At 42.1% G+C, this 27,714-nt stretch overlaps 2 protein-coding genes across 4 annotated transcripts; one reads left to right on the forward strand and one right to left on the reverse strand.

Annotated features, from left to right (window-relative positions):
* Nucleotides 1-9,363: 9,363 nt before the first annotated feature.
* UTP15 (UTP15 small subunit processome component) lies at nt 9,364-18,475 on the reverse strand. 2 transcript variants are annotated; one of them, XM_064736820.1, is made up of 12 exons: nt 18,242-18,475; nt 17,819-17,911; nt 17,550-17,734; nt 16,262-16,440; nt 15,374-15,499; nt 14,578-14,713; nt 13,431-13,515; nt 11,292-11,441; nt 10,931-11,032; nt 10,602-10,735; nt 10,049-10,107; nt 9,364-9,708 (listed from the first exon to the last, which is right to left on the reverse strand). In XM_064736820.1, the coding sequence occupies exons 1-12, from the start codon at nt 18,329-18,331 to the stop codon at nt 9,485-9,487; spliced, it is 1,563 nt and encodes a 520-aa protein (XP_064592890.1). In that variant the 5' UTR covers nt 18,332-18,475; the 3' UTR covers nt 9,364-9,484. The 2 variants fall into 2 exon arrangements, with proteins under 2 accessions (XP_064592890.1, XP_064592889.1); XM_064736819.1 differs by having other exon boundaries at nt 17,550-17,911; nt 18,242-18,441.
* A 29-nt stretch (nt 18,476-18,504) lies between these two features.
* Nucleotides 18,505-27,441, forward strand: ANKRA2 (ankyrin repeat family A member 2). 2 transcript variants are annotated; one of them, XM_064736821.1, is made up of 9 exons: nt 18,505-18,667; nt 19,222-19,610; nt 21,578-21,736; nt 23,173-23,238; nt 24,569-24,666; nt 24,827-24,952; nt 25,345-25,411; nt 25,498-25,578; nt 27,110-27,441. In XM_064736821.1, exons 2-9 carry the CDS (start codon nt 19,322-19,324, stop codon nt 27,163-27,165), a joined length of 942 nt encoding a protein of 313 aa, XP_064592891.1. In that variant the 5' UTR covers nt 18,505-18,667; nt 19,222-19,321; the 3' UTR covers nt 27,166-27,441. The 2 variants fall into 2 exon arrangements, with proteins under 2 accessions (XP_064592891.1, XP_064592892.1); XM_064736822.1 differs by having other exon boundaries at nt 18,534-18,647.
* The last annotated feature ends 273 nt before the right edge of the window (nt 27,442-27,714 follow it).

The raw sequence follows: 27,714 nt of genomic DNA on the forward strand, positions 1-27,714 counted from the left end.
GTCATCTGCAAACCTGTTAAGGATCCCACTGTCCATATGACTGATGAAGATACTGAATGGTACTGGTTCCAATATGAATTCCTAAGGGACACTGCTGACATATCTCTGATCTCCAACTGGACATTGAGCCCTTGACCATTACCCTCTGGATGCAAACAACCAACCAAATTCTCATCCACTTAAGAGTCCAACCATCAAATCCATCTCTCTCTACTTTAGATCCAATCAATCACTATTTTTATCTAACATTTTCCTATGCTTCTGCTAGCCATACATCAAACTTTAAAGCCCTGAAATGGATACATACTATAGACATGAATACTGTCAGTAAGAACTAAAAGTATGTTTTATGTTAAGGTTAGTGGTTTGCAAGCCATAGAAAAAAATTATGCTGCAAAGAGACATGTGCTCCCTCAACTCCAAGCGGTACCAGTTCACAGAATAAGGATGCTCCAAGATAAGCATCCCTTGCATGTCCACTCCGAAAATTAATTCTGTGTGAAATCTAAGTGCTATTGCCTGATTAAGCCACACAATTAAAAGAAGTACACTGATTTCCTAAAAGACAGAAGAGGTTCTAGGTCTATTAACACAAACAAAATAAAAAATAAAAATAGTAAAGTAAGCAAACTAAAGTTTTAAGTTTGTTCCTGATATTACCTGTTATCATTCTAACTATTCAAAACCAGTAACAGTAGTAGCCAGGAACATACATTGTTCACATCCAAAGTTAAGGGCAGACCTAACAGCACTCCATGCTTTTCAGTCACAATTATTAAGATTTTAGGTAGAACTCGTCAAAATTTTTCTAGCTATTTCTACCACTCGTATCTGCCTTTCAATGTCTTACATGAGCAAATTAATTTTGCAAGAAATTCCTATTACATACCAAATTCCAGGCCTACAGAATTCAAGCCATAGAACAGGCTAAGAACAAGGTTCTACCCTAATGTCATACTACATGCACTCAACAGCCTTTGGCACACCTCTTTCCATTGTATTCAATACTGATCCAGCCCTGCTTGAAGTTAAAATAAACCATTACCCTAGCATTCAAACAATAGACTCAAATTCCATCTACTGCACATTGGAAGTGGCAGAATTACACAAAATTGAGTTTTGATATTGAGCTTGATATTTTCTCATTAGTACTTTACTCATTATATTAATTCAAATTAATTCCCCTTTAGAAGTATTACCTATTTTCTAGAAAAATTGTAACTCATAAATACATAGGCATCATTAAAAAAAGTAAACTAAACTTCCTCAATATACCTTAGCATGCACTTCTTGAATCATTCTGCTATGTGCTGTGAATTCATGAAAATCTTAAATGGAGATGAAGCGGGGAGAGAAAAAACAATGTAGCCAAGTGTTATCAAATGTATATGCTGTTTTCTTTGTATTTTCAAGGATGTGAGATCTTAACCTTAAATGTGAGATCTTAACCTTAAACCTCAAGGATGTGAGGATATTAACCTTAAATAAAGACAGTGACACATTAAAATTACACAAACAATTATTTTATGGTAAATAAAAACTGAAAATTGTTGACTGCTGACAGTACTGGACACACAACTGCAGTTGGCTGGTGCTGGCCAAACACCAGGCAGCCACCAAAGCCCCTCACTCAATCCTCTGCAGCTGGACCAGGCAGAGAAAATATAACAAAGGATTCATGCACTGAGATAAGGAGTGGGAGAGATCACTCATCAAATACCGTGACAGGTAAAACAGACTCAACTAAGATATATTAATTATATTTATTACTGAACAAAATTAGAGCAGGACAATGAGAAGTAAAATAAACCCTTAAAAACACCTTCCCCTCACCCCCTCCCTCCTTCCCAGCTCTCCCTTCTCCCACAGTGGCACAGGGAGACAGGAATGGGGCCATGGTCAGTCCATGACCCGTGGCTTCTCCCACTGCTCAGGGAGAGGAGTCCTTGCCCTGCTGCACTGTGGGCTCCCCTGCCATGCAGACAGATCTCCATGAACTTCTCCAGAGTGAGCCCATCCCACAGGCCACAGTCCTCCCCCCACTGCTGTGGGGTGGTCACTCTCCCACAGTGCATCCTCCACGGGCAGGCTGCTCCAGCCTGGGAGCAGGGCCCCTCTCTCCATGGGTGTCCCACGGGGTCACAGCCTCCTCCAGGCATCCACCTGCTCCAGCACGGGCTCCTCCATGGGCTGCAGATGGATCTCTGCATTCCCCATGGATCTCCATGGGCTGCAGGGGCAGGGCTGTCTCACCACGGGCTGCAGATGGATCTCTGCACTCCCCATGGATCTCCATGGGCTGCAGGGGCAGGGCTGTCTCACCATGGGCTGCAGATGGATCTCTGCATTCCCCATGGATCTCCATGGGTGCAGGGGCAGGGCTGTCCCACCATGGGCTGCAGATGGATCTCTGCATTCCCCATGGATCTCCATGGGCTGCAGGGGCAGGGCTGTCTCACCATGGGCTGCAGGGGAATCTCAGCATTGGGAACATCCCCAGCCCCTCCTTCTTCACTGACCTCGGTGTCCACAGGGTTGTTCTTCACACATGTTCTCACTCTGCTCTTCTCTGGCCACAATTACAACTGCACAATAACTTTGTTATCCCCATTTCTAGTGGGCCCAGCTTTGGCCAGCAGCATGTTCATCTTTGGAGCAACCAGGGATTGGTTCTGCCAAACATGAGGAAGCTTCAGGCAGCTTCTCACAGAAGCCACCCATGCAGCCCTGCTGCTACCAAAAATGAGGCCATGTAAATCCCCATATAAATGTAGGAAGTTATGTAACTCTGTGTCCTGGGGTGACGTTATGATGCTTGTATATCCCCATTCATCTGTTCTCTGCCTTTAAGACCGGCTCTGAAGAGTGGAAGTTTTGTTTGGGTTTCTCTTATCAGGACACAGAGACAAGCAGTACACAGGGCTGTTTTTTCACTTCCAGCTTCAGCTTGCTGCTTTTGCTTGCTCTCTTTTTCTGCTCTTGCTTCTGCTCTGCTTTCTGCCTCTGCTTATTAGCTAGTTCTAGCTAAACAGTCCACATTGCTTCCTGGACTGTTTCTCCTCTCCTGTTCCTGTGACCATCTCGAACCTGCTCCGGACTGGGACCCGGGAACACCGAAGGTTTGGCTGCAGCGGCTGCCCCAGCGCCGGAGGGACTGAGAACAGAGCAACCACCCCCGAAAGAGACTTTCTGATTTTGCCATCTTTCTCAAAGCGGTGTCATCGGGTATTGTTCATTTTGTGTGCTGGGGGGTGCGGGGCCAGTCAAATAAACAGGTTCTTTCCACCTCTCTCTGAGGACTTTTTTCCCGAACCGGTTGGGGGGAGGGGCCGTGTGGGTTTCGCTTTCTGGAGGGGCCCTCCTTTGCAGATTCTTTAACAAATTTGCCCTAAACCAGCACAAATTTTTGGCGCCTAAACGTGAGGCTCAAGAGAGAGAGTGGAAAAACCCTGTTTTGACTGCATTTTGGATGCTATTACTCTGTGTTCGTTTAAATCAGCTAATAGCCATGCTTTTTGGATTCATAATGTCTGTTGGGGTGAAGGTTTGCATGCATTTCTGGTCCCTAGGATTTTTTGAGATTTTAATACCTCTCTGGTCCCTAGGCTTATTTTCTTATCCAGAAATAGCTTTAGTATTGCCCCTAATACATAGTTTTTACATCAGAGGGGCTGTGACCAGAATAGCTATCCTGCTGGGTTTGGTGGCAATAATGTGCAAGAAGTTTATAAACATGCTGGGGTGTGCTCCAGGTATGAATGGTTCATGGCTGTGGTTATGCATCCAGTTTGTTGCAGGAGGAGCAGGAGGGAATGAGGTTTTTCAGCCTCTGCTTTCCTCCTTCTCCTATGAATCAGTTGCATCACTAGTGAAGGATGTTCAGTTTCCCCTCAATGTTAAAGAAACCATCTTCCTGGTATTCAATCTGGTAACCTTCCTCTATACAGTCTGCTGCTTCTCTAGAATGAGGGCTGAGATTTCTAGACGGGCTGATGAGACCCCTGACTCAGGAGTAAACCCTGGTGTGGAAAATCCTAAGTGGTGTGGGAAATGGGAGGATATGGGCCAAATCCTGAAGGAATTCTCTGACCCTATAGTGTGGGATTTTCCCCATGAACAAATTCAGAACCCAGCTGAGGTGGGGAAATATCTGAAAGAGAAGTACCAGGATGAGCCTAAGGAGAGAAAGGTCATTGCAGTGAGCTGGGCCCTGGCATATGCTTACCGCACACTGCTAGATACTCTAGGGCAGCAGACAGAGGCAGGGGGGCAGGGAGATAAATCAGCAACTGTCCCGGTGACTCAGGCTGTAGCTAACACTCCAGGCTCGAAGCCAGCATCTAAACCCATGGCTGTTGCTACCAGCACTAGAAGTGGGAAATGCACAGCCAAGACCAATCGACCAGTGGATGATGATGATGATGATACAGGAGAAGGAACCTCAGTGCCTCCTGACGTAAAGTCAGGAGTCAAAGCAGCAGGTGCAAGATCAGATGCCAATACTGAGTCCTTCTCCCTGAAGGACCTTCGTGGCCTACGGAAGGATTACACTCAAAGGTCTGATGAATCCATAATTAGTTGGCTGGTCCGTCTCTGGGATGCTTCAGGCGAGGCTACCGTTTTGGATGGCACTGAAGCCAGGCATTTGGGATCCCTGTCACAGGATTCTGTCATAGACCAAGGAATGATGAGGGGGGCTAACTCTCACAGCCTCTGGGAACGGGTCCTAAGAAGTGTGGCAGAAAGATACCTGTGTGCAGACAATCTCTATATGCAGCAGACTCAGTGGAAGACAATAGAGCAAGGGATCCAACGCCTGAGAGAAATGGCCGTGGCTGAGATTATCTTCTCAGATGATGTAACAACTAGGAACCCAGACTTAGTACCATGCACGTCTGTGATGTGGCGAAAACTCGTACGACTCGGGCCACAAGAATATGCTTCTGCCTTAGCCATCATGAAGAGGGATGAGAGGGGTGAGACTGTGCTTGACATGGCAAGGAAGCTCCGAGCATATGCAGATGCTGTACATGGCCCGACACATGCCAGAATCGCAGCGGTAGAAACACGTCTGCAGAACTTAGAGGATAAGATAGAGGAGAACCATAAGAAGCTTAGAGAGGAGATTAAAGAAGACCTTCTCCAAATTTCAGCAGTACAGATCCGAGGTTCCGGTATCCAAGGCAGACATTTCCCAGATGGTGAGAGAAGATACACCCCGCGAGCTGAGCTGTGGTTTTACCTGCGTGATTGTGGGGAAAACATGAGAAGGTGGGATAGGAAACCTACCGCTGTTCTAGCACGACGGGTGCGTGAACTGAAGGAAGCCACCAGGAGGAAAGTAGCTCCAGTTGCCCGTAGCCGAACAGCCAGGTATGATGATGATGACATGTCTGATCCCCTCGAAGGAACATCCAAAACATACACCCAGGGAAATAATGATAACCAGGCTTAGAGGGGCCCTGCCTCTAGCCAGGTAGAGGCCAGGGAAAATCGTGTCTTCTGGTCTGTGTGGATTCGTTGGCCTGGCACATCGGAACCACAAGAGTACAAAGCTTTGGTCAACACTGGTGCGCAGTGCACGTTAATCCCATCAAGACATGTGGGGACAGAGTCTGTTTCTATTGCTGGTGTGACAGGGGGATCCCAGGATTTCACTTTGGTGGAAGCTGATGTGAGCCTAACGGGAAATGAGTGGAAGAAGCATCCTATTGTGACTGGCCCAGAGGCCCCATGTATTTTGGGCATAGACTACCTTCGAAGTGGGTACTTCAAAGACCCAAAAGGACTCAGATGGGCATTTGGAATAGCTGCTGTAGAGACAGAGGGCATCCAGCAATTGAACACCTTGCCTGGGTTGTCTGAGAATCCATCTGCAGTAGGATGCCTGACGGGAGAAGAGCAACGAGTGCCAATTGCCACTTCCATAGTGCATCGACGGCAGTATAGGACCACTCGAGATGCTGTGATCCCCATCCATAAGATGATCCGAGAGCTGGAGAGCCAAGGGGTGGTCAGCAAGACCCACTCACCCTTCAACAGCCCCATTTGGCCTGTGCGAAAATCTGAAGGAGAATGGAGATTGACTGTGGACTATCGTGCATTGAATGAAGTGACTCCACCACTGAGTGCTGCCGTGCCAGACATATTAGAGCTCCAGTATGAGCTTGAGTCCAAGGCAGCAAGGTGGTACGCCTCTATAGACATTGCCAATGCATTTTTCTCCATTCTCCTGGCAGCAGAATGCAGGCCTCAGTTTGCCTTCACATGGAGGGGAGTGCAGTACACCTGGAACCGATTGCCCCAGGGGTGGAAGCACAGCCCCACCATCTGCCATGGACTGATCCAGACTGCACTGGAAAAGGGTGAGGCTCCAGAACATCTGCAGTATATTGATGACATCATTGTGTGGGGGAACACAGCTGCGGAAGTGTTCGAGAAAGGGAAGGAAATTATCCAGATCCTCCTGGGAGCTGGTTTCACCATTAAAAAGAGCAAAGTAAAGGGACCAGCTCGTGAGATTCAATTCCTGGGAGTGAAGTGGCAAGATGGACGGCGTCAGATTCCTATAGATGTCATCAACAAGATCACAGCAATGTCTCCACCCACCAATAAGAAAGAGACACAAGCTTTCTTGGGTGCAATAGGTTTTTGGAGGATGCATATTCCTGAGTACAGTCAGATCATGAGCCCTCTCTACCTGGTCACCCGCAAGAAGAACAATTTCCAGTGGGGCCCTGAGCAGCAACAGGCCTTTGTCCAGATCAAGCAGGAGATTGCTCATGCAGTAGCCCTTGGCCCAGTCAGGACAGGACCAGAGGTGAAGAATGTGCTCTACTCTGCAGCCGGGAACCATGGCTTGTCCTGGAGCCTTTGGCAGAAGGTGCCTGAGGAGACTCGGGGTCGACCACTGGGATTTTGGAGTCGAAGCTACAGAGGGTCTGAAGCCAACTATACTCCAACAGAGAAAGAAATCCTGGCTGCCTATGAAGGAGTCCAGGCTGCCTCGGAGGTAATAGGCACTGAAGCACAACTCCTCCTGGCACCCTGACTACCTGTGCTGGGGTGGATGTTCAAAGCAAAGGTTCCTTCCACTTATCATGCCATCAGTGCTACATGGAGCAAGTGGATTGCTCTCATCACTCAGCGCGCCCGTATAGGTAAACTGAATCGTCCTGGGATTTTGGAGGTCATTACAAATTGGCCCGAAGGTGAGAATTTTGGTGTCACAGATGAAGAGGAACAAGCACCAGTGACACGTGCTGAAGAGGCTCCTCCCTATAACCAACTGCCCCCAGAGGAAACACGCTACGCTCTTTTCACTGACGGTTCCTGTCGCATCGTAGGGAGCAGCCGTATGGAGCCCCACACGACAGGTTGCACAAGCTACCGAAGGAGAAGGTGGATCAAGCCAATTTGCTGAACTCAAGGCTGTTCAACTGGCCCTAGACATTGCTGAGAGAGAGAAGTGGCCAAAACTCTACCTCTACACTGATTCATGGATAGTAGCCAATGCTCTGTGGGGATGGCTGGAGAGGTGGAAAAAGGCTAACTGGCAGTGTAGAGGGAAACCAATTTGGGCTGCTGGTGAGTGGAAAAACATTGCTACCAGGGTAGGGAGGCTACCTGTGAAAGTCCGCCATGTAGATGCCCATGTACCCAAGAGCAGGGCCACCGAGGAGCACCAAAACAATGAGCAGGTAGACCAAGCTGCAAAGATAGGGGTGTCCAAAATAGACCTAGATTGGGAACATAAGGGAGAGTTATTCCTAGCTCGATGGGCCCATGATGCCTCAGGCCACCAGGGCAGAGATGCCACCTATAAGTGGGCACGAGACCGAGGGGTGGATCTAACCATGGACAGTATTTCTCAGGTTATCCATGACTGTGAGACGTGTGCTGCCATCAAGCAGGCCAAGCGAGTGAAGCCCCTCTGGTACGGTGGGTGGTGTCCAAGTACAAGTATGGGGAGGCCTGGCAGATTGACTACATCACACTGCCCCAGACACGCCAGGGCAAGCGCTACGTGCTGACCATGGTGGAGGCCACCACTGGATGGTTGGAAACCTACCCTGTGTCTCATGCTACAGCCCGGAACACCATCCTGGGCCTTGAAAAGCAAGTTCTGTGGAGACATGGCACCCCTGAGAGGATCGAGTCAGACAATGGGACTCATTTCAAGAACAGCCTTATCAACACCTGGGCTAGGGAACATGGCATTGAGTGGGTGTACCATATTCCCTACCATGCACCAGCTGCAGGAAAAGTGGAGAGGTACAATGGACTACTAAAAACCCAGCTGAAAGCTTTGGGTGGGGGATCTTTCAAAAATTGGGAGCAGCATTTAGCAAAGGCCACCTGGTTAGTTAACACCTGAGGTTCCACCAACCGAGCAGGTCCTGCCCAGTCTGAGTCCCTGAATGTAATAGAAGGGGACAAAGTCCCAGTGGTACATATCAGAGGTTTGTTAGGGAAGACTGTGTGGATCAATTCTGCCTCGAGTACAGACAAACCCATTCGTGGGGTTGTCTTTGCTCAGGGACCAGGTTGCACGTGGTGGATAATGCAAAGGGATGGAACAACACGATGTGTACCTCAGGGAGATCTGATTGTGGGGTAAGAATGATATGGGGATAAGGGGTGGAATGTCCTGGGGTGACGTTATGATGCTTGTCTATCCCCATTCATCTGTTCTGTGCCTTTAAGACCGGCTCTGAAGAGTGGAAGTTTTGTTTGGGTTTCTCTTATCAGGACACAGAGACAAGCAGTACACAGGGCTGTTTTTTCACTTCCAGCTTCAGCTTGCTGCTTTTGCTTGCTCTCTTTTTCTGCTCTTGCTTCTGCTCTGCTTTCTGCCTCTGCTTATTAGCTAGTTCTAGCTAAACAGTCCACATTGCTTCCTGGACTGTTTCTCCTCTCCTGTTCCTGTGACCATCTCGAACCTGCTCCGGACTGGGACCCGGGAACACCAAAGGTTTGGCTGCAGCGGCTGCCCCAGCGCCAGAGGGACTGAGAACAGAGCAACCACCCCCGAAAGAGACTTTCTGATTTTGCCATCTTTCTCAAAGCGGTGTCATCGGGTATTGTTCATTTTGTGTGCTGGGGGGTGTGGGGCCAGTCAAATAAACAGGTTCTTTCCACCTCTCTCCGAGGACTTTTTTCCCGAACCGGTTGGGGGGAGGGGCCGTGTGGGTTTCGCTTTCTGGAGGGGCCCTCCTTTGCAGATTCTTTAACAAATTTGCCCTAAACCAGCACACTCTGAAATAAAACTTTAAAACTAAATTGTCTGAAAAATATTGCATGGACAATCTTGAAAATGTCCTCTTTCTCATCTTCAGTAATCAAGCCTATTCAGTAACACAGTTTAAAAGACAGAACTTCAACATAGAGAGGCTTATTTTGAAAGTCACTATTATAAGAAATTACCGGGAGAACAAGTCATGTCTTTCAAGTTCACAATTGTGACAATTTGTTGAGATGGGTGTCAGTAATTCCTATTTGTTTCAATGATCTCCGTGACACCATTACTTTTGTTCTCTTCTAGACACGTATCTCTTTTCTCAGTAAAAGTAGCAAACAGTGTATCCATCATTCCCAAAACTTCTAGTAGCTCTTCTTGATAGTCAATTTCTTTTCCAATAGCTTGCTGGAGTTTCAAGAACTGTTTATCAACTATTGCTGACTGCCCAACCACAGGCTGATAAATGTCTATAAAGAAAAATATCAGTTAAGAATCCATAGATGTATAAAAAGGCAAAAATTATATTAGCTAGTTAGAGATACATTTAAGGATTCTAGCAGAAGTCCAACATTCTGAAAAAATAAGACAACTTTAATGTTGTCTGTTCTGAAAGCATAAGCTGTATGTACTTACAGCAGCAGTATGCCAAACTCACAGAAACAGAAGTTTTTATGACCTCGAATAAGGAGGCTATTTGTACAGATATAAACAAAGCCATTAAGGTTTGGTTTCTTAAAAATGTAGCACTTTCAATCTTATTTGCAAGCTAGCTATATGGCTTTGAGAATCTTTTTTGTATTGTCTTACCAGTGATCATATCGGCAACAATAACCAGCACAGGAGTAAATCTAGGCTCAATCACACGCCTGCAAAATCAGAAGACATTCCTATTTTACTGGTTTTGTCAACTGTACTCCACCACCAACAAGCAGCTTTCTCACACAGGCATACAGACAAATTTTTCTTGATGAAGAGACATCACAGAACAGCAGTCAAAGATGCAAGTCAAAAAACCCCACCTATGTGGTATTTACCCTCTTCCTTTCAGGAAGCCAGCAGAGGCTGGAGGAGTGTCAAAAAGCCTTGAGTACATAAAAACACAAATTTCATCAAGGAGACAGAAAATAACAGATTAAGGGTAGAGTGTCTGGCAAAGAAGTAGAATAGCTCATCACCAAACCATTCTGTGCTAACAGCTGAACTGTTTCAAACCTATCCCAAAGCATTGGTATCAGAATAGAAAAGGCATGTGAGATTTTAGGAGTACCAGTGTTCTACCAGTGATCTGCTGAAACTGTGGTGAGTAATTAGGGAACAGAAGTGTCAAAATAGTCAGAGGGGGCTCATGTTAAAATAATACCTTGCCACAAAGGTAAGCAGGAGATTAACTTGCTTCTCATCTCGGCCTGCAAGTGCACTTCTCAGCGTTCCTCTGCGATGCAGCTCCTGCATGACTGCAACCGTGACTTCAGGGGTATGAAGCATGATGGGTGGCTGGACACATAAAAGAAGAGTTCAGTAGCAAAGCAACATCTTTACACACAACACTGGTGTCAGCAAAACCAAAACAGAACCCAACTTAAGACTCCTTTCTAGTTATACACAAAAACAAAATTAGTATGACAGACAGGGAAAATTAACATCAGGTGACGCATAAAACTCCGACAAGAAGAAAAACCAATGCCTCACCTCGAGTACTGCATCAAGAGCCTTGGAAGACTGAAAGCTCCTCAGCAGTTTATCATATTTTCTCAAAACACGTTTTACAGGTTTACTGACACAGAAATCTTCCTAGAATTCAAAAAAATAGTTCACAGTAATACAAATACACACACACTCACATAATGGATTACACACATTTATCATGAATAATTTTATATATTATATAAAATTATATAATATATAAATTTAATATAAATAAAATTTTATACATTTATATTTATATATTATTTTATATAATATTTACATATTATAGCCCTTCTCCAATTTAGCACATTCAAATAAACCAATTTTTCAGAAATGTTTCAGCACATATTTTCTTACCACATACCTGTTTTGGCATGTAACTTCTTCCTTTCACATAGGTTCTATATGCTGGTTGTCTCTTCTTCTGAGAGTTTTCATTCTTTTCTTCTGGTTTTCTGTGTTTAACATTTAGCACCCCATTGGTCATGCCTACAACTATGGTTTCATCTTCAGGCTAGCACAAAGAAATTCAGAGAGTTAGGACCAAGTGTTTATCTGTGCTCTACCATGCATGTATGTGCTCTAGCTACACATTTTTATAGTTTAATGTTTCATTACAAGGTTTCATCACAGTATCATAGATGACTTAATATGGAATGCACCTTCTTGAGGTTCCATGATTGAATACTTTGTTCAAGGCAGGGACAGCTTCCAGGCAATGCTCATAAGCAACATTACAGACTGACTAGTGAATCAATCTCAATTATGCATTAACACCCTTCTGTAACTATAAGGTTTTGTTTTTTCCAACAGCATACAACTACCTTTGGCTATTAGGTACCACACAGCAGGCATGAACAGAACCTATGAGAAAGCAAAGCTACCACGGAACAGCAGGATTTTGAGAAATAACTGAAAGTTGTTCAAAACACCAGTCATTGGTTTACATAATTTCACTTATATAATGAAGCAGGTGTAAATTTCACCCAGAAAAATTGTGGATGCCCCATCCCGTGAAGCGTTCAAGGCCAGACAGGATGGCGCTTTGTGCAACCTGGTCTAGCAGTGTCCTTGCCCAGGGCAGGGGGCTGAAATTGGATGACCTTTAATATCCCCTCCAACCCAAGCCATTCTACAATTATATGATATAATAAAAGCCTACAGAATTATGACAGGAACAGATGGAGATCAGCTGATGAATGGCTCATTTAAGGGCATCAACTGAAGGTTATGAAGATTCAAGTGGAACAATAGGGAGCAATTCTTCACACAAGTATCAGAAATGTGGAACTCCTTATCAAGGAATGTAGGCAAGGTTTCAAGTTTAATCAAGCTCAAGGAGAGACTGAAAGGCTTATGCAATAGTAATTAACTGAATTACGACGAAACTACACTTTGATGAGTTAACTTCTCATCTGAAAATGGAATTTGGGAGAATATCAACACACTTGCTCTGCGTTTAGTTTTCTATATGCATTTCCTTATGCAGCATGCAGATTCAGACCCACCTTTGATTTGACTCAGTAAAGGCATTATAATGTTCTTGTATGACCATTTAAAATTCAAATTTAGTCAAGAGAAAAATTCCAGTTTAGTCAACAGAAAACAAGATCATACTTCAAAAGATGTATTATACACACTCTAGAGATGTTAAACTACAGGTATTATATATTTTCCAGACGCCATAAGGTCTTAAAAGGCCTATGGATTCTTCACTTCAAAAGAAAAAAAAAATCCAAATTTATTATAGCTCAGCTCCCTTGGTAATACAGTACAAAATGAAGACACTACCCACACATACCTTTCACATTCCAGCAGAGAAGGACAATTAGCAAAGGCAGTAAAGATCCCTCCCAGGCCCATTCACATGTCCTTCAAAGGCTACCTAAGGGGGTACTACATGACAACAGTATTGCTTAAAAATTGGTGCCAGCCTCCAAATTTCAGGCCAGCAGATAACTTATCCACTGGAAATCAAGTGCTTCTGAGAAGTAAGAGTCTCTGCTGTCTGCTTCCAAGAGACATCTTGACAAACAAATTTGTTTATACTCACAACCATCTTCTTTCTTCCTCAGACCAACCTGACACCAACTTTTAAAGCAAGTTTACATCCTATTCTGAATTTCTCAACAAATTAACTACTTTTTTTTTATTGCTGCCATGCGAAAGGACTCACAGCATTCCTGAAAGGCAAAAGGTAAGTATAATCATCTTGAAGTTGAAGGACCACCTTTCTAAAGTGAGTGCTTCCCCTATGATGTACATTGTCGTTCATAAACACAAGACATTGCACTGATCTCGTCAGGTAACATGGTATTTGAATCTATTATGCTTAAAAACTGTTAGTGTTTGTTACTCAGGAGAAACATATTCAACCCTACTTTGCACATACACCATTCTTCTGAAATACCCAACAGCCAGGAAAGCAACAATTCTTTATTTTAGTGACTTAAAAGGTATCAGGAATTCACTTCTAGTCTAGGAAGACTTCTAATGCGCTTACCGACAATGCAAGACTGAGGATGGATGTTGCATAGTTGAAGCTGTGGACCACTTTGTAGGATGTAGTACTGTAAATCTTCACATGCCTACACACAAGAGCAAAGATAAAAAAGCTGTTAGTAGAGATTTACTGTTGTCACTTTACAGGAACTTCATCACTGTCATCTTCTACAGACCATTCAAGGAAACTGAGAATTAATACAATGCTTTCCTCAGACTACCATTGAGCTTCGTAGGTATTAAGCCTGTCACAGTAATGTTCTGTTAAAAGGTATCCACAAGTCAAGTCAGGAGTGCTCTTACCTCACAAAAGGTGAAAATGGGGCAAGAATAGAAGAAGAAATTGAAGGCAGGCACAGTGATTATTTGAATTCAGAAAAGCGTATTAGAAAAACACTGAGAGAGCATCTCTTCAAATTTGTTCTTAAATTTTAAATACAAGATCTACTAGCAGTATCTGGGAGTAAATCTGTAGATACTCTTGTATCCAGCTGCCCATTAAGGATTTGGTTGGAAGCACAAAATATTTAACAAACTGGAAAACAAAGTATTACCTTCCAAGGACAAAAGCTAGTGTTATGTAATTGTAAAGCCTGAGGTAGCCCAGGCAATACAGGAGGGAGGAGGAAAAGAGATCCAGTGTCATTTCACATCCCTTTTTATTTCTAATGTCTAATGTCTCAGACACAAGACACCAACTATCAGTAGTCATCAACTGAAACCAAATGAAAAAAAGCAAAAAGGTCATGTTCACAAGCACTCTTGGATACAAGAAGCAAAAGCAGCGAGACACAAAACCCAGGCTTTTAAAAAGCGAATACTAGTACACTTTCAGATATTTAAACTGTGTTAAAGTTAAAAATAGTTAAATTCCAAAGACTGGAAAGGTCAGTTTAGACATTTAAAAAACTGAACCCTTATTCAGAAGTTCCCCATATGCATTCCCAAATGGCACACACAATCCCTAATGATATTCAGCTTAGTAAGACGAAAAGGTTAAATTGTATCATAGAATCATAGTACAGTTTGAATCATAGAATCATAGTACACTTTACTGCAAGCAGATTAACAGTGATGTGAAAAAATACTTTTCAAAGAAAAAAGGTCCTAAAGAATGGAACCATAAGGAAGCTACAAAATATACCAACCTGTCGAGAGATCCTGACAATAACCTTTGTCCAGAGCTGTTCAGGCACAAACAAGTCACAGTTTTATGATGATTTTTAAGTGAAACTAGTAACTGTCCACCTTTTAGTACATCCCAAACTTTGACATATCGACCTCCTGTGAAGGGGAAGCACACAAAACATACACATGTACATATTTATGCTTCTCTGAAGAAGTTTTCACAGAGTGATGCTGTATTTCCTTCGCAAGTACCTTTACCTCCTAACAGTTTTCTGTACCTACTCACCATCCTCTTCCATTCTATCTTCTGGCACAAGCCTGCTCTTTTTTCAGGCCATTCTGAATGGACCTAAATGATTCAACCATTGTCCAATCATTACCAAAAAAAAAAAAAATCTTTAAACTATGGGGTTACGGTACCTCTGATGGAATAGCAACAAGAGACTAAAAAAGCTTGTCAACATGATGAGAAAGACAGTCCCATCCTTTCAAAAGCTAAGTATGTTAATTCCTTCACTTCAGAAGTGGGCCAATTAGTCTGCATTTTGTTATTACAAATTATATTGGGGGCAGGGGGGCAGTGGAAACAACAAGAATATTAAAACGAAGACGAAAAGGAAAGACCCTTACTTGCACCCGCCACATAAACGCAGATTCTGACAGAAGATATTTGAGAAATCAAATTATTACATCACTTACCACTTCATTATCAAACTAAAACAGCACACAAAAAGCAAGCAGCTGAAGTATTCCTCAAATGAGGACCACAGAAAATATATTTGATTTAATTCTATAAATTCTAATTCATAGAATCACCTGCAGATACCAGAAGTCCACCAGATGGAAAGAGAAGCACGCTCTCCACAGGATGGCCATGCTCTATCGTCATGACACTACTCTTTGTTCGTGCATCAAACAGTTTCACAGTGTGATCATAGGAACCTGCAAACATCAGCATAAATCAGTCTCATAATTTCAACTAGTTCAAGAACTAAAACAGCTGTGTACTATCATCTAAAGGAGTTCCTGGCTAAGAGCAACAGTTTTCAATCATACATGTAAAAACACCTTGTGACTTACCTTGGTTAGTTTACAGCCTTGTGGCAACAAATTTTCTAATTCTATCCCTAGCTACACGTCAGGTTGTAAAACTAATTTGTTTTCATTTCATTTCACTTCCATGAATGAAGTGTATTTATAATAATAAATATCAAGCAACCTGATGAAACTTAGCTTCTTGTGCCTCATGAAAAAAGGAATACTAGGTTTTTTTCACAGTTTTCCACAGACTGATACAAAGCAATTGCTAGGAAAACCAAAGGCAGCTGGTTCCAAGAAACTCCACATGACCTCACAATTTTTAGTGTACAGACTATAGTCCTGCTCCAGAAACCTGGTACAACATGTCAGTCACTCCCTGACTAAGGATACATTCACAGTATTTTCTTTCACAAGTTCTGTTAACTCTAATAGACTAAACCATGAAGATGTTAAAACTCAGTTCCTGCAGTTTCCCCTAGAACATCAGTGTCAAGCTTAAAAAGCAAGCAAAAAAAGGAAACAATAAAGTAGGTATTGCACAGGCAGACTGATCCTTCATGACTAAAATGCAATAAACATGACCCTACTGTATCAAAAACTATCTTTCAGCATTTTTCTTCGACTCAATCCAAAATAAGTATAAATAAAAAACCAAAACCAAACCTGTTATGAAGACATCTGCATTCACTTTACTTGCACAGCCACATCTCACATAGTCAGTATGCTCACTGTAAGAGATGATTTCTGTGGCACTTGGAATATCCCACAATTTTGATGAATAATCATCACCACCAGAAAATATTCGGTATTTATCAGACAGGAATCCCACTAGATGAACTGGTCTAGAAAACAAAGTCCACAACACACAAAGTTAAAATATATTCATGTTTCAAGAAGAGTTAGTTTGTATTAAGAGTTTATTAAAGTCCTCCAACCTAGAAGCGCAGTGTTTAATATCAGAACTTGCAAAGCCTCACTTTATAACAGCAAATTTCAAGTATGGCTGCTTTGAACAACCTCCTTGCTTTTTAAAATCACTACTGAAGTCTTTGTTATCACTGTAATAACCCAACGGGTCTTGGCAGAACACACACAGGTGTGTTCTGTGCAAATGCAGGTGTGCACAGGTATGAAGTCAACCTAGCCATTGGAACACCCAATTTGCTAACAGACCTCAAACAGAAACACTCTGAAGGTCAGTCTGGGTATTTCCCACTGAAAGGGGGATTCTTCTTGTTCTACATAGATAAAACACAAATCAATTTTTCATAGCACAGAAGTCTGTTGAGGCATTACCACTGTCTTCTCCTCACTGATACATCAGAACTCCTAATTTCTTCCTCACCCCATGCTACCATTATGCACTTCTTCGGTTTTGTTTTTGGAGCTTTTTAAGGAATTCCTGCCTTTACTGGTGTATTTCTTCATTGTTTTTGTTTATTTTAGAACTCTTTTCCTACCAGCATCAAATAAGATGTGTTTACCAATGCAATGTACCCGCAAGACAGTATCTACACAACATATTAAGAGACACCTATGTGAAAATGTATTTACTCTTCTACATACTTGATTCATATTTACATTTTTTTAAAAACACACTCCCATTTCAAATTTAACTTAAATCTACTTTTCAGTAAGATATCCACGAGACAGTCAAAAGCGACATAAATCAGTTCTACTCAGATTTTCAGCAGCATGTGAAGCAGACATACAACTATAATTTAATGTAAATACTGAATATTGCTGAGGCACTTGAGTGGGTTGCCCAGAGAACATGGGAATGCCCCTTCCCTGGCAGCGTTCAAGGCTAGGCTGGGTGGGGCTCTGAGCAGCCTGGGCGCTATAGCAGCAGGCGTTCCTGCCCTGTGGCGGGAGGGGTGGAACACGGCGATCTTTAAGAAACCCCCCGGTTGCTTTAGGATGCAAACAAAACAAAACAGCCCTGCCTTACTTGGTAAGACCCTCGAACTGCCTGAGCGGGGCTTTGCCGCTGACGTCGTAAAGGGAGATGCTGCCGCCCTCGCTGCCGGCGGCCAGCAGGCGCCCGTCGTCCCTGTAGGTGGCACAGTACGCCGCGTCCCGGAAGCGACAGAACGTCTTGATGGGCTCCTGCGAGTAGCGGCCGTAGATGTGGATCTGCCAGAACAAGAGGGAATTACATCTCCCGGTGTCATGCCAGCTGAAGAACAACAGCATAAAAGCCTCCGAAACGCCACTTACCCTCGAGGATGCTGTGACAGCGTAATTATATGGCGGGACTGGGGAGAAGTCAATTTTATTTATTGCACCGAATTCCTTTATCTGAACAGGGGTCTAAAACAGTTGCGATAAAGATCGTTAAATACACATAAGGGCACAATCAAGTATGAAAACACCAAAATAAAAGATATTTTTCCTACAAAGAATTTAAAACTCCGTAAGAATCAAAACGTTTTTAAGGTGCAATGATAATGAGTTTCACTTCTGACAGACCACTCCTGTTCTTTTAATTTTTTTCCAATTCACTCAGTACAACTTACCCTTCTAATTACGTGCTCTGAACTTAAAAACTAAATCATACGTGTTTAAAAAAAAAATCATTGCACCAAAGTAGTAAAAGAAGGCATTCTGGGCAGTAACTGCGACTGCTGGGCTTCCTCCTACCTTGTATCCCCGCCAGTACAGCGTGTCCTGTGTGATCTTCTCCCCGAGCTTGGGGCACGCCTGAACCACCACTGGCTTGTACGCGGCCATGACGCGGGGCCGGGCCGGGCCGGGGCAGGCCGGAGCTCAGCGGGAGAGGCCTGGGAAGCGGCGGCGGGCTCGGAGCACACGCGACACGCCGCACCAGCCGCGAGGAGAGATGGCGGCAGCACCGGCAGTGCGTCATCAGAGCGCGCCTCTCGCTGGCCAATCGGCAGGGCGGCGAGACCGCACTTCCGGCAGTGGCGGCGGCGGCGGCTGCAAGCCGAGGCGAGGCCGGGCCCGGGCCCCGGCGCTGTGGGGCCTGTCCTCACCGGCTGCATCCCGGGACAGGGGACGCATCCAGACGTGCCCCAGACTTTCCGCGGTACTGCGAGCAAGCCACGGGTATTCTGGGGTTCCCTTTATCGATTTAACGGGATTTGGTTTTTTTTCCTACGTATGTGATAGAAGCAGTTTATTTTACTCAGGTTGCAAAAGACATATGGGAGCTTAAAGTCGCTTTAACTTTTTCCTAAAGTGTAATGTTTTTGGAAAATAAAATCATTATAGCTTGTTCTTGGCTTAGTATAAATCTGGTTGTTGTGTGGGCTTTTTTGTTGCAACTAGGCAAATATTCTGAAGCATCGTTTCACATGGATGAAACTCCTGCTGGCTTAATAGCGGAGTTTGGTTTAAACATCAAGGTGCTGAAACATATTTGCGTTTTGGTCACTAACTTCTGACAGCAACAAGATTGATATTTCACTGGTGTTTTAACTGACAAAAATAAATGCCATAAGCTCAAATATAGTTTGATGTATTTTTATGCATTGTTTAAGATTGATATTTCACCGGTGTTTTGACTGGCAAAAATAAATACCATAAGCTTAAATACAGTTTGATATGTTTTTATGCATTGTTTTACCAGAATGTTCTTAACCAGTGTTGTGTCTGTTCAGGTGCAGGTTGTCCAGAAAATTTGGCTTGGCTGGCCAGAATTGTTCCTGGCTGGAAACAATGAAGAACCATTTTGCATGAAACTTGAACAGGACTGAGATCATGGCATCTTCAACAAACTTAGATGTCGGGGCCCAGTTAATTGTGGAAGAATGTACCACCAGCTACAGCCTTCCATCCATGCCAGACATTAAAGTGGAGCATCAGCTTGATGCCAGCGCAGAGGAGGGCCCGGCTCAGAGCGTCACCATGGGGATGAAATTCATTTTGCCCAATAGATTTGATATGAATGTCTGCTCACGATTTGTGAAGTCTTTGAATGAGGAGGACAGTAAAAATATTCAAGATCAAGTCAACTCTGACCTTGAAGTCGCGTCTGTCTTATTTAAAGGTTGAATTTATGGTACAAAATATTATCTGTGTACTGTGTCATCCTGCTAAGTTATTATGCTCTCTGAAAGAAGAGTTTCTGTGCTATATGTGTGTTGATCTGTTTTCTAAAATGTGTTCCTCTAAAGATTTTTAATATGTTTAATGGATTATTAATATAAAAATTTGCTCCAAAATTAATTTTTATGCTACATTTCAAATATATATATATAAACTGAAGAATCAGGGGCACAAAAAGTTTTTGCAGGTAGTCAGAGCTGTTGCTTAGGAAAAGAAGCTGCTTCTGTATGGCATGTCCTGCAGCAGTATGCTTCTTCAAAAAACACTGCTGAAAGCACTTTATGAGCACTTCAGTAACTTTCAGCAGCACGTTGTATCTTTTCATGAGGGTGATGAAAGACTGCACGGGGCAGGTGTGTTTTGTCGCTGTGGCTGTACAGAGCCTCTGGTCCTAGCCATGGGCTTGCCACTGAAGCTGCACTGCTGCTGGAAAGCAAATGCTGCTCCAGGGCAGGATCCCTGCAGCTAATCCTGCCACTGCTGGGCAGTTTCATCACATGAATGAGTCACTGAGTCTAAATACTGAGCTTTTTCACAGCTCAGGGTATTGATACAGGGCAAAATTAGCACTGCCATCTACTTCCCCTTACCTGTTGTGGTTTCCAGCATTTGCTGTCATATTTCAGACTGTTCGTGGTGTATCTCTCCCTGAAGTCCATGTGACCTATTGCCTGTGACAAATGCAAACACAGGCCTCCCTTGAATTTTGATGGTTTCACTGACTTGCGTTGTTTGGCTGCATTTCAGGCACTATAGTTTTCAAACATTTTTGATTTTGCCCCAAGTGCTCAGTAACAGAGCTGCAGGTCGGAGTGGCAGATTTACACCCATCAGCACCTGGGTAGTTTTTCTTAGGTAACGTTTTTAAGTCCCTTAGAAGTAGTCCTGCAAATCCAGGGACCACCGGTCAAAATCTGTGGTAGGACTCTTAATTCTTTACAGTCAGTTGTAGCTGTTTGATTGGCAAACAAAACATAATTTTGTTTCCTGTTACACTCTACTTCTTTTAGTCTCCCTGAATTTGTGCTTGCATTTATGATCACAGAGTTCTCTATGGTGTTACTTCAGTGTGTGTGTTAATTAGTTTCTACTCATTAATTACTGGTGTCAAATCAGTTAAGCCAATATGGAGTTTAATCCTTCAATATGTCCTTCAAGAATCTAATCTCAAAACCAAAAGCTACTTTTGAGAATTAAAAGCCAAAACAACATGATAAATATATTCTGTAAAAAAATGCCATTAGCTTGTAGGAGAAAGCAAGAAAAGTTAGTATGAAGGAACACATCAGTAGTGAACGACTTCCTGAACTCTGAGCAGTGACCTGCTGTTGTATTTTATGTACGTTCATCTGGGTGCTGTCCTTCTCCTGGATAAGTATTCATCAGGCATTTATAATGCTGTTAAATTTTATCCAGGAGTGGGAAGAGCCCTGTTGAAGAAGTTAATGAATGTTGTCTCCACTCGTGCAGTGGACTGGTTAGGGAGCAGGCAAAGGCTGAGCAGGTACCTGAGTGCAGGTCTGACTAGAGCTGCATCACGTTATTGCCTTGGAGAGTGTTTATGAGAAGATGGCAACTAGAACCTTCTTACGTAATAAATCCATGCCAGGCATGTTGAAAAATCAAGACAAAGGCTTCCCTCATTTAGATACTAACTTGTCTCTGGGTGACATTATGCCGTACTGAACTTATGAAGTAGCGTAATTGTTTTATGCTAGAAATTAATGCAGGCCTTTATTCAGCTTTCACAGTACACAGAGGGAAAAGCTCATGTCACAAAGCTTTCTTACATGGATTTTAAAGGTCTTGTGATACTTTACAGTGCTTTACAGTTTCACTTAGAATCTATGGCTTGCTTTTAATGCTCTTATTAGTACTGAAATCCTCTCTGTTTTTTGTTCAATGTAGCTGAATGCAACAGCCACACTTCTCCTTCCCCTGGTATCCAAGTAAGACATGTTTATACTCCATCAACTACTAAGCATTTCTCACCAATAAAACAATCAACTACACTAACTAACAAACACAGGGGAAATGAAGTCTCTACAACACCTCTACTTGTAAACTGTAAGTATCTTTCTGCCTTTCTGTTAATTGTTTTGTGAACTATATTTTGGATGCTTGACAAATTTGTGCGGTTTTTTGTTTGTTGTTGCAATGAACTTAAAGATAGGGAAAAACCACTGAGATAGTCTTTCCTCTCATCCTGTCCTCTTCAGGAAAAAGATGGAGACTCATTTCCCCTCTCATTATTTGAGTTGTACCTGCCCATGTAATTTCACATGGATAATTTCACATGAGTCCAGCCATAAAATAGTCATCCACCTGTTGTATGGAATTCATGCCTGACGTTTATTTTCCAGATGGGAAAAAAAAACAGAGGAAGCCTTACCTATACTTTTTTAATCAAAAATTAGAAGTTCATGTACTTCATGCCCATGTTTTCAGAACTTGTGCATCTTAAAACTAGGTGATTGGTAAATGCTGCAGGATATTTAAGATGTAATGTAAATATAGAATACTGTGTCATGATTGTCACAGATCTTGAAAATCAAGGAAGCATTACTTCTGGTGGGGCTTTTTTCTGAATTTTCAAGCATTGCCTTTTTTAATTAATTTGCTGTAATTTAATTTGTAGTAAATCATTTTCTCTATAAATTACAAGTCACTCTTTTTTAAAGAAAAATGCTACTTGCATGAAAAAAATTAATCGGGAGCTGCAGTATAGGCTGCTGAACAAAATACACCATCTTCCTGAACAAACTCAACTTTCATGTGGTTACTTGGAGGAGGACAGTGAACATTTGCAGTTAATGTAATCATTAGTTAATTTTGTTACTACATCATGTGGATAATTTATTACATTTAGCCTCCTGATTACCTTTCAGGACTGCTCCAAGTTGCAGTCATCAAAACCATGCATCCATGTAGTTTTCTGTGGGATTGGAGGTTATTTCTGCATAATCTCTGCAATAACAAATCCCACAATCTTTGTTTTCTCCTCTATATATCAAGTTATGTATAGTTTTGTAATGTCTGATCTATTCCACATTGTAGGGAGTGGGAGACACACTAGAGACTTCATTTGTTGACTAGTGGGACAGATCTTCTAGTGATTCAAGTGTGATTTTTAAATTAAACTTCCTTAATCTATCAAAATGTGTTTATTTTCACTTAATAAATGGGTCTTAAAGTAATCTTGGGTTGCTGACCAAACAGCAGTGAAGACAGCATGTTACTTTATAAAGAGTCAGTGTGGGAAGTATCCTTGCTTTCAAGAATAACTGCTCCATTGCTTTAAAAATTACCTAAATCTACGAAACTCTTCAGAAAATTTTCAGTGGTTTAATTGTGATTTAAGTTCAGAGCCTAAGGTAGAATCATCTACACTCTTGATTCCAAGTTCTGTACTGCTGAAGCCAATGGACATGTTATGCTCAGCTCTGAACAGCGCAGAATTAAAACTGCTGTATGTAGCATGGCTTTTGCTTCCTTTTTTGCAGCGTTATCTGTTCATCAGCTGGCTGCTCAGGGAGAAATGTTATATCTGGCCACACGTATTGAACAAGGTGAGACAGAAGAAGGTTAAATGCCTTTTTTGTTTTCTCTGGGCCATTTATATGCTGTTGTGTTTGACCTTTTCACCAAAGGAGGACATTTGAGGTATCTGTTCTTTGCAGATGTGGACTAATATTTGGTATCAATCTATTACTCACTCACTGTATCATTTGCATTTTAAATTAAAACATTAACATTAATAGCAGTAGGTAAATCCCTTCCTCTCCCTGTTCTGTAGGACTATATAGGTAATCCATGGTACTAAAAAAGGAACGTGTTAATGCTGTCACAGCAGCTTATTTAATTTTATTTTAAATTTATCCTTGTCATTTAAAACATACTTTCATTAATGGTGGCTTTCCAATTCTATTTAATCAATCAGCATAAAGACCTGCATGTCGCTAATGTAAGCCATGCCTCACACCTGCAGTGTAATAGTAGTACACATTCTGAATAGTGTGGCATTTGTGTGTCCATAATACATGTGCAAAACTTCAGCTCTCTCTAACGTATTTATTAATTTAGTAGCATTAGTAGTATATTCTTACTGCACTAATAGTAATCACCCATGCTTTCAGTGCATCCTTATTGAAATGTTTACTGGAAAACAGGTAATGAGTCACTGAGTCTAAGTACTTTGTAATGAGCCATGTATATGAAAAGTAAATAATTTCTGGAGTATTGGTAGCAGTTAAAAATGCTTATTTTGGTGCTATGATAAGCATGGGATTTATAAAGCACTTAGATACTAAAATAAAATCCAGCTGAAATATTTGTCAGCCAGCTGTTAAAAGAAGTTCTTTTCTTTTTCCAGCTGCACTTGATGTAGACCTTAATTGTTTTCACAGACCACCTTATTGATTACACAAACTTAGTGGAGAATGGGGTTGTTTTACCTATATTGCTGTACAAGTTCATTTTTTACAAAATTGTGTCGCTCACTCTATTGAAAAAACAGTCTACAGTATAATACAGGATGTACCTCTTTATTTTTCAGACATCCTTTATCTTCTTTACAAAGGTGAAGCCCAGATTACAGACAACTTGCAATTTTCTGAGTAAAAACAGAGTTTGATTTATAGAGCTTAAAAACTTGAACTTTAAATTATTAAACTAAAGGCTGAAATTTTTCTTCGGTCAGTTGGATGTGATTTTCTTTCTTGGACCACCACCACTGGGACAGAATTTTGTTTTTAAAGTTGAGAATGACATTTAGGTCACATTGGTTCCTGGTGAATAAATGTGGTTCCTGGTGAATAAATGTTACCATCAGCACATTTCACCAGCTGATACAGTGCAGCGAGAAAAGGATTACTAAGTTATATATTTTTCTCTGAACAGAAAATTTAATCAATCATAAGGATGAAGAAGGATTTACCCCTCTGATGTGGGCAGCAGCTCATGGGCAGATAGCAGTAGTGGAATTTCTGCTCCAGAATGTAAGGAAAAAATCACAATTGATTTTGAATTCATTTACTCTTCAGTTTGTTTTGCATTCCTAAGTTTGTCAATGCTGCTACAAGCTTAAAAGATTTAAAGTTAAGGTCTGTGTAAAACCTCGAATTTGCTTCTTTTTTTTAAACTGATACTTTATTTCAGGGCGCAGATCCTCAGATTCTGGGCAAGGGGCGAGAAAGTGCCCTCTCACTGGCCTGCAGTAAAGGATACACTGATATTGTCAAAATGCTGCTCGACTGTGGAGTTGATGTCAATGAGTATGACTGGGTAAGATTCTTGCTTGAATTTAGTCAGAGGGTGCTTTGGTCAGAAAATTGAAGCAGGACATAGCACTGCCTTGAGTTTAAAGCTGTTCTACCTCTTCTGAAATACTTGAGAGTTTCACAACTTTCATAGGATACAAGAAGGTGATGCTGCTAGTTCTGACTTCATGGTAGAAAGAGAATGAGACCAATGCTGACTTCTTGTAGAAGTGTAATCTTAGTGTTTGAACAGTATGCAAAAATGATGAAAGTTGTGAAGATCTAAAACTGAACCTCATTTTTATAAAACCTAGGAACTCTCTTACTGGTACATAGAAGCATATTTGTGTATTAAGGAATTACAGTTGCAGACTGCTTAATCATTTAAGTGTCAGAGGCATTTCTCTGCTTTTGCAGAATGGAGGCACACCCTTGTTATATGCAGTACATGGGAACCATGTGAAATGTGTTAAAATTCTTCTCGGTAAGCAGACTGTCCAAATTATCATTATTAATGTATGATCAGGTCTCCCTGTCAGAAATATAAGATTCTATCCCTGTTTTACATAGAGAGTGGTGCTGATCCAACCATTGAAACAGATGCTGGCTATAATTCCATGGATTTGGCTGTAGCCTTAGGCTATCGCAGTGGTGAGTATTGCAAATGTAAACACTTTAAAAAAATTAATTTTTGCAGCTCCTCATTTATGTAGCTGCTGTAAGGGCCCACCAGAGGTTTTGCAGCTCTTAACATGTTACCTGTTCTACAAGTCCTAATAATCCTAAATGCATTAAGCCAAAATGGGTAGGAGCTTCTGTTCTTGTTTCAGAAAGTCAAGTACTTACTAAGAAAATGTCCCTGACCTGGCTCTATATCACTGGACACAAATAATGGTGTTTAGGGCTGATGCAGCCATGACTCAGATAAGGCCTGCAACCCTCCTGTACCCATCACCCTACTTTGACTGGAATGATGTTTGTTTAGTTTGCTAAACCTTCTTCAGTCAGATCAGCTCTAGCTCGTCTTGAGGCAGACAGTAATCAGTGAATTGTAATATCTGGCTTGGTTATGGAAACCAGAGGCAAAGAAGGGACTCCTTATTGGTTTTTTCCCTCACTGCTGCTGTCATTTTGAAAGCTGTGAAATGTCTGCTGTTACAGAAATGAATGGAACCAAAAGTAAGCCAAGCACTCTATGTGTAGCTTCTCCAAGCACTGCCTTGTGCTTAGGAATGAGCCAGTGTCATGGTTTAACCCCAGTCAGCAGCCAAGCCCCACACAGCCACTCAATCACTCCCCCACCAGAGAGATCAGGGAGAGAAAAAGTGTAATAGGGAAAGCAAAGGCTGTGCACGCAAGCAAAACAAACCAGGGAATTAATTCAGTGCTTTCCATGCAAAGCACTGAACCATGCAAAATGGTTACTTGGGAAGACAAATGACATCACCACAAATGTCCCCCCTTTTCTGCTTCTTGTCCCCACTTTATACCCTGAGCTTGGTGCCACATGGTCTGGAAGATCCCTTTGGTCAGTTTGGGTCACCTGTCCTGCCTCTGTCTCCTCCCAGCCTGCCAAGCACTCCCAGTCCCTCCCCAGTGTGGCTGCACCAAAAGCAGAAAAGGCCTTGGCTCTGGGCAAGCCCTGCTCAGCAATAACAAAAACATCTCTGTATTATCAGCTCTGTGTTCAGCACAAATCCAAAACACTGCCCCATAGCAGCCACTGTGAGGAAAATTACCTCTACCCCAGATGAAACAAGCACAGCCCAACTCACAGGAGTTTACATAGAAGACTGCTTCAAGAGCTCCATCTCCAAGTGTTTCACAGAAGTTTCTCATAATTGCTTCTGCCTATTTTCTGTTCATAGGCTAAAAATTTGCTTTCCATGTGCTATCAGTGTATTCAAACCAAAGAACTGATGATGACCCCCCAAAACATTGTTTGTCTATCTGGGGGTATTGTTTTTGCATTATATAAATGCTTTTTATAAATGCTTTATATCATTATATAAAGGCTTTTACTTTCTGAAGGAATGCTGACTTATTCACAGAGTGAATTTATACATGTCTGGTTTTTATTAAATGATTGCACAGGACAAGCAGATATCTGCTAGAAAAAAAACAGTGTAACTCTGAAAATAGATTAAAATAAATACTAACCTCATCTCTTTTTCTGCTTTAGTTCAGCAGGTTATTGAGTCTCATTTATTAAAGCTACTTCAAAATATCAAGGAATAGTGGTTGGCTCTTCTGCAGGTGCCACATCTTGGCTTGGAGATTTGAACTGCTGTTTAGCTCTAATCAGTGAGAAGAGTTGGTTGTTTTGTAACTTTACCTCAGTGCAACTATTTGCTGGCTTTAGTTAAGCTTTTTGGTGTTCTTCCTCTTCTTTCATTGTTGTTAATACAAATGTGCAATGTCTTTCTTTTCTTAAATATATTTTGTATAATTTTAGAAGAGTCAGTTGTCATGCATGAAAGTAATTGTAAATAAACCCAGTTTTAACCATCTAAATGTTTACACTGAGTGTAGTGGGAGGCACTATGCCAAGTGTCCTACTTCAGCACATCATCAATACATATTCACAGGAAGAAATGTGTTTAGATATTGAGGGATATCACCACAAAAGATAGATACCTGTATTGTTAATAATACCAAAATGTTCACTCTGTGTGAAGCTTTTGAGACCTCCCAGTTTATATTTATTCTGGCTAGAGCCAGAGCAGGGTTTATTTTTGCGATACAGAGAAGGTGGCTAGGATGGAGAGCTTACTCTGTATCACCTCA

Source organism: Zonotrichia leucophrys, chromosome Z, assembly GCF_028769735.1.
Source record: "Zonotrichia leucophrys gambelii isolate GWCS_2022_RI chromosome Z, RI_Zleu_2.0, whole genome shotgun sequence".
NCBI classification, from domain to species: domain Eukaryota; kingdom Metazoa; phylum Chordata; class Aves; order Passeriformes; family Passerellidae; genus Zonotrichia; species Zonotrichia leucophrys.

Bases quoted from the DNA above. Each gene is read 5' to 3' on its own strand.
- UTP15 (XM_064736819.1), bottom strand. From the start codon at position 18,331: ATGGCCGCGTACAAGCCAGTGGTGGTTCAGGCGTGCCCCAAGCTCGGG. The intron at 17,912-18,241 runs GTAGGAGGAAGC...CAACTGTTTTAG, and splicing joins TGTACTGGCGGGGATACAAG to ACCCCTGTTCAGATAAAGGA. The intron at 11,442-13,430 runs GTAAGCGCATTA...TCTTTGTGCTAG, and splicing joins TCCTCAGTCTTGCATTGTCG to CCTGAAGATGAAACCATAGT.
- ANKRA2 (XM_064736821.1), top strand. From the start codon at position 19,322: ATGGCATCTTCAACAAACTTAGATGTCGGGGCCCAGTTAATTGTGGAA. The intron at 21,737-23,172 runs GTAAGTATCTTT...CCTTTTTTGCAG, and splicing joins AACACCTCTACTTGTAAACT to CGTTATCTGTTCATCAGCTG. The intron at 23,239-24,568 runs GTGAGACAGAAG...TTCTCTGAACAG, and splicing joins GGCCACACGTATTGAACAAG to AAAATTTAATCAATCATAAG.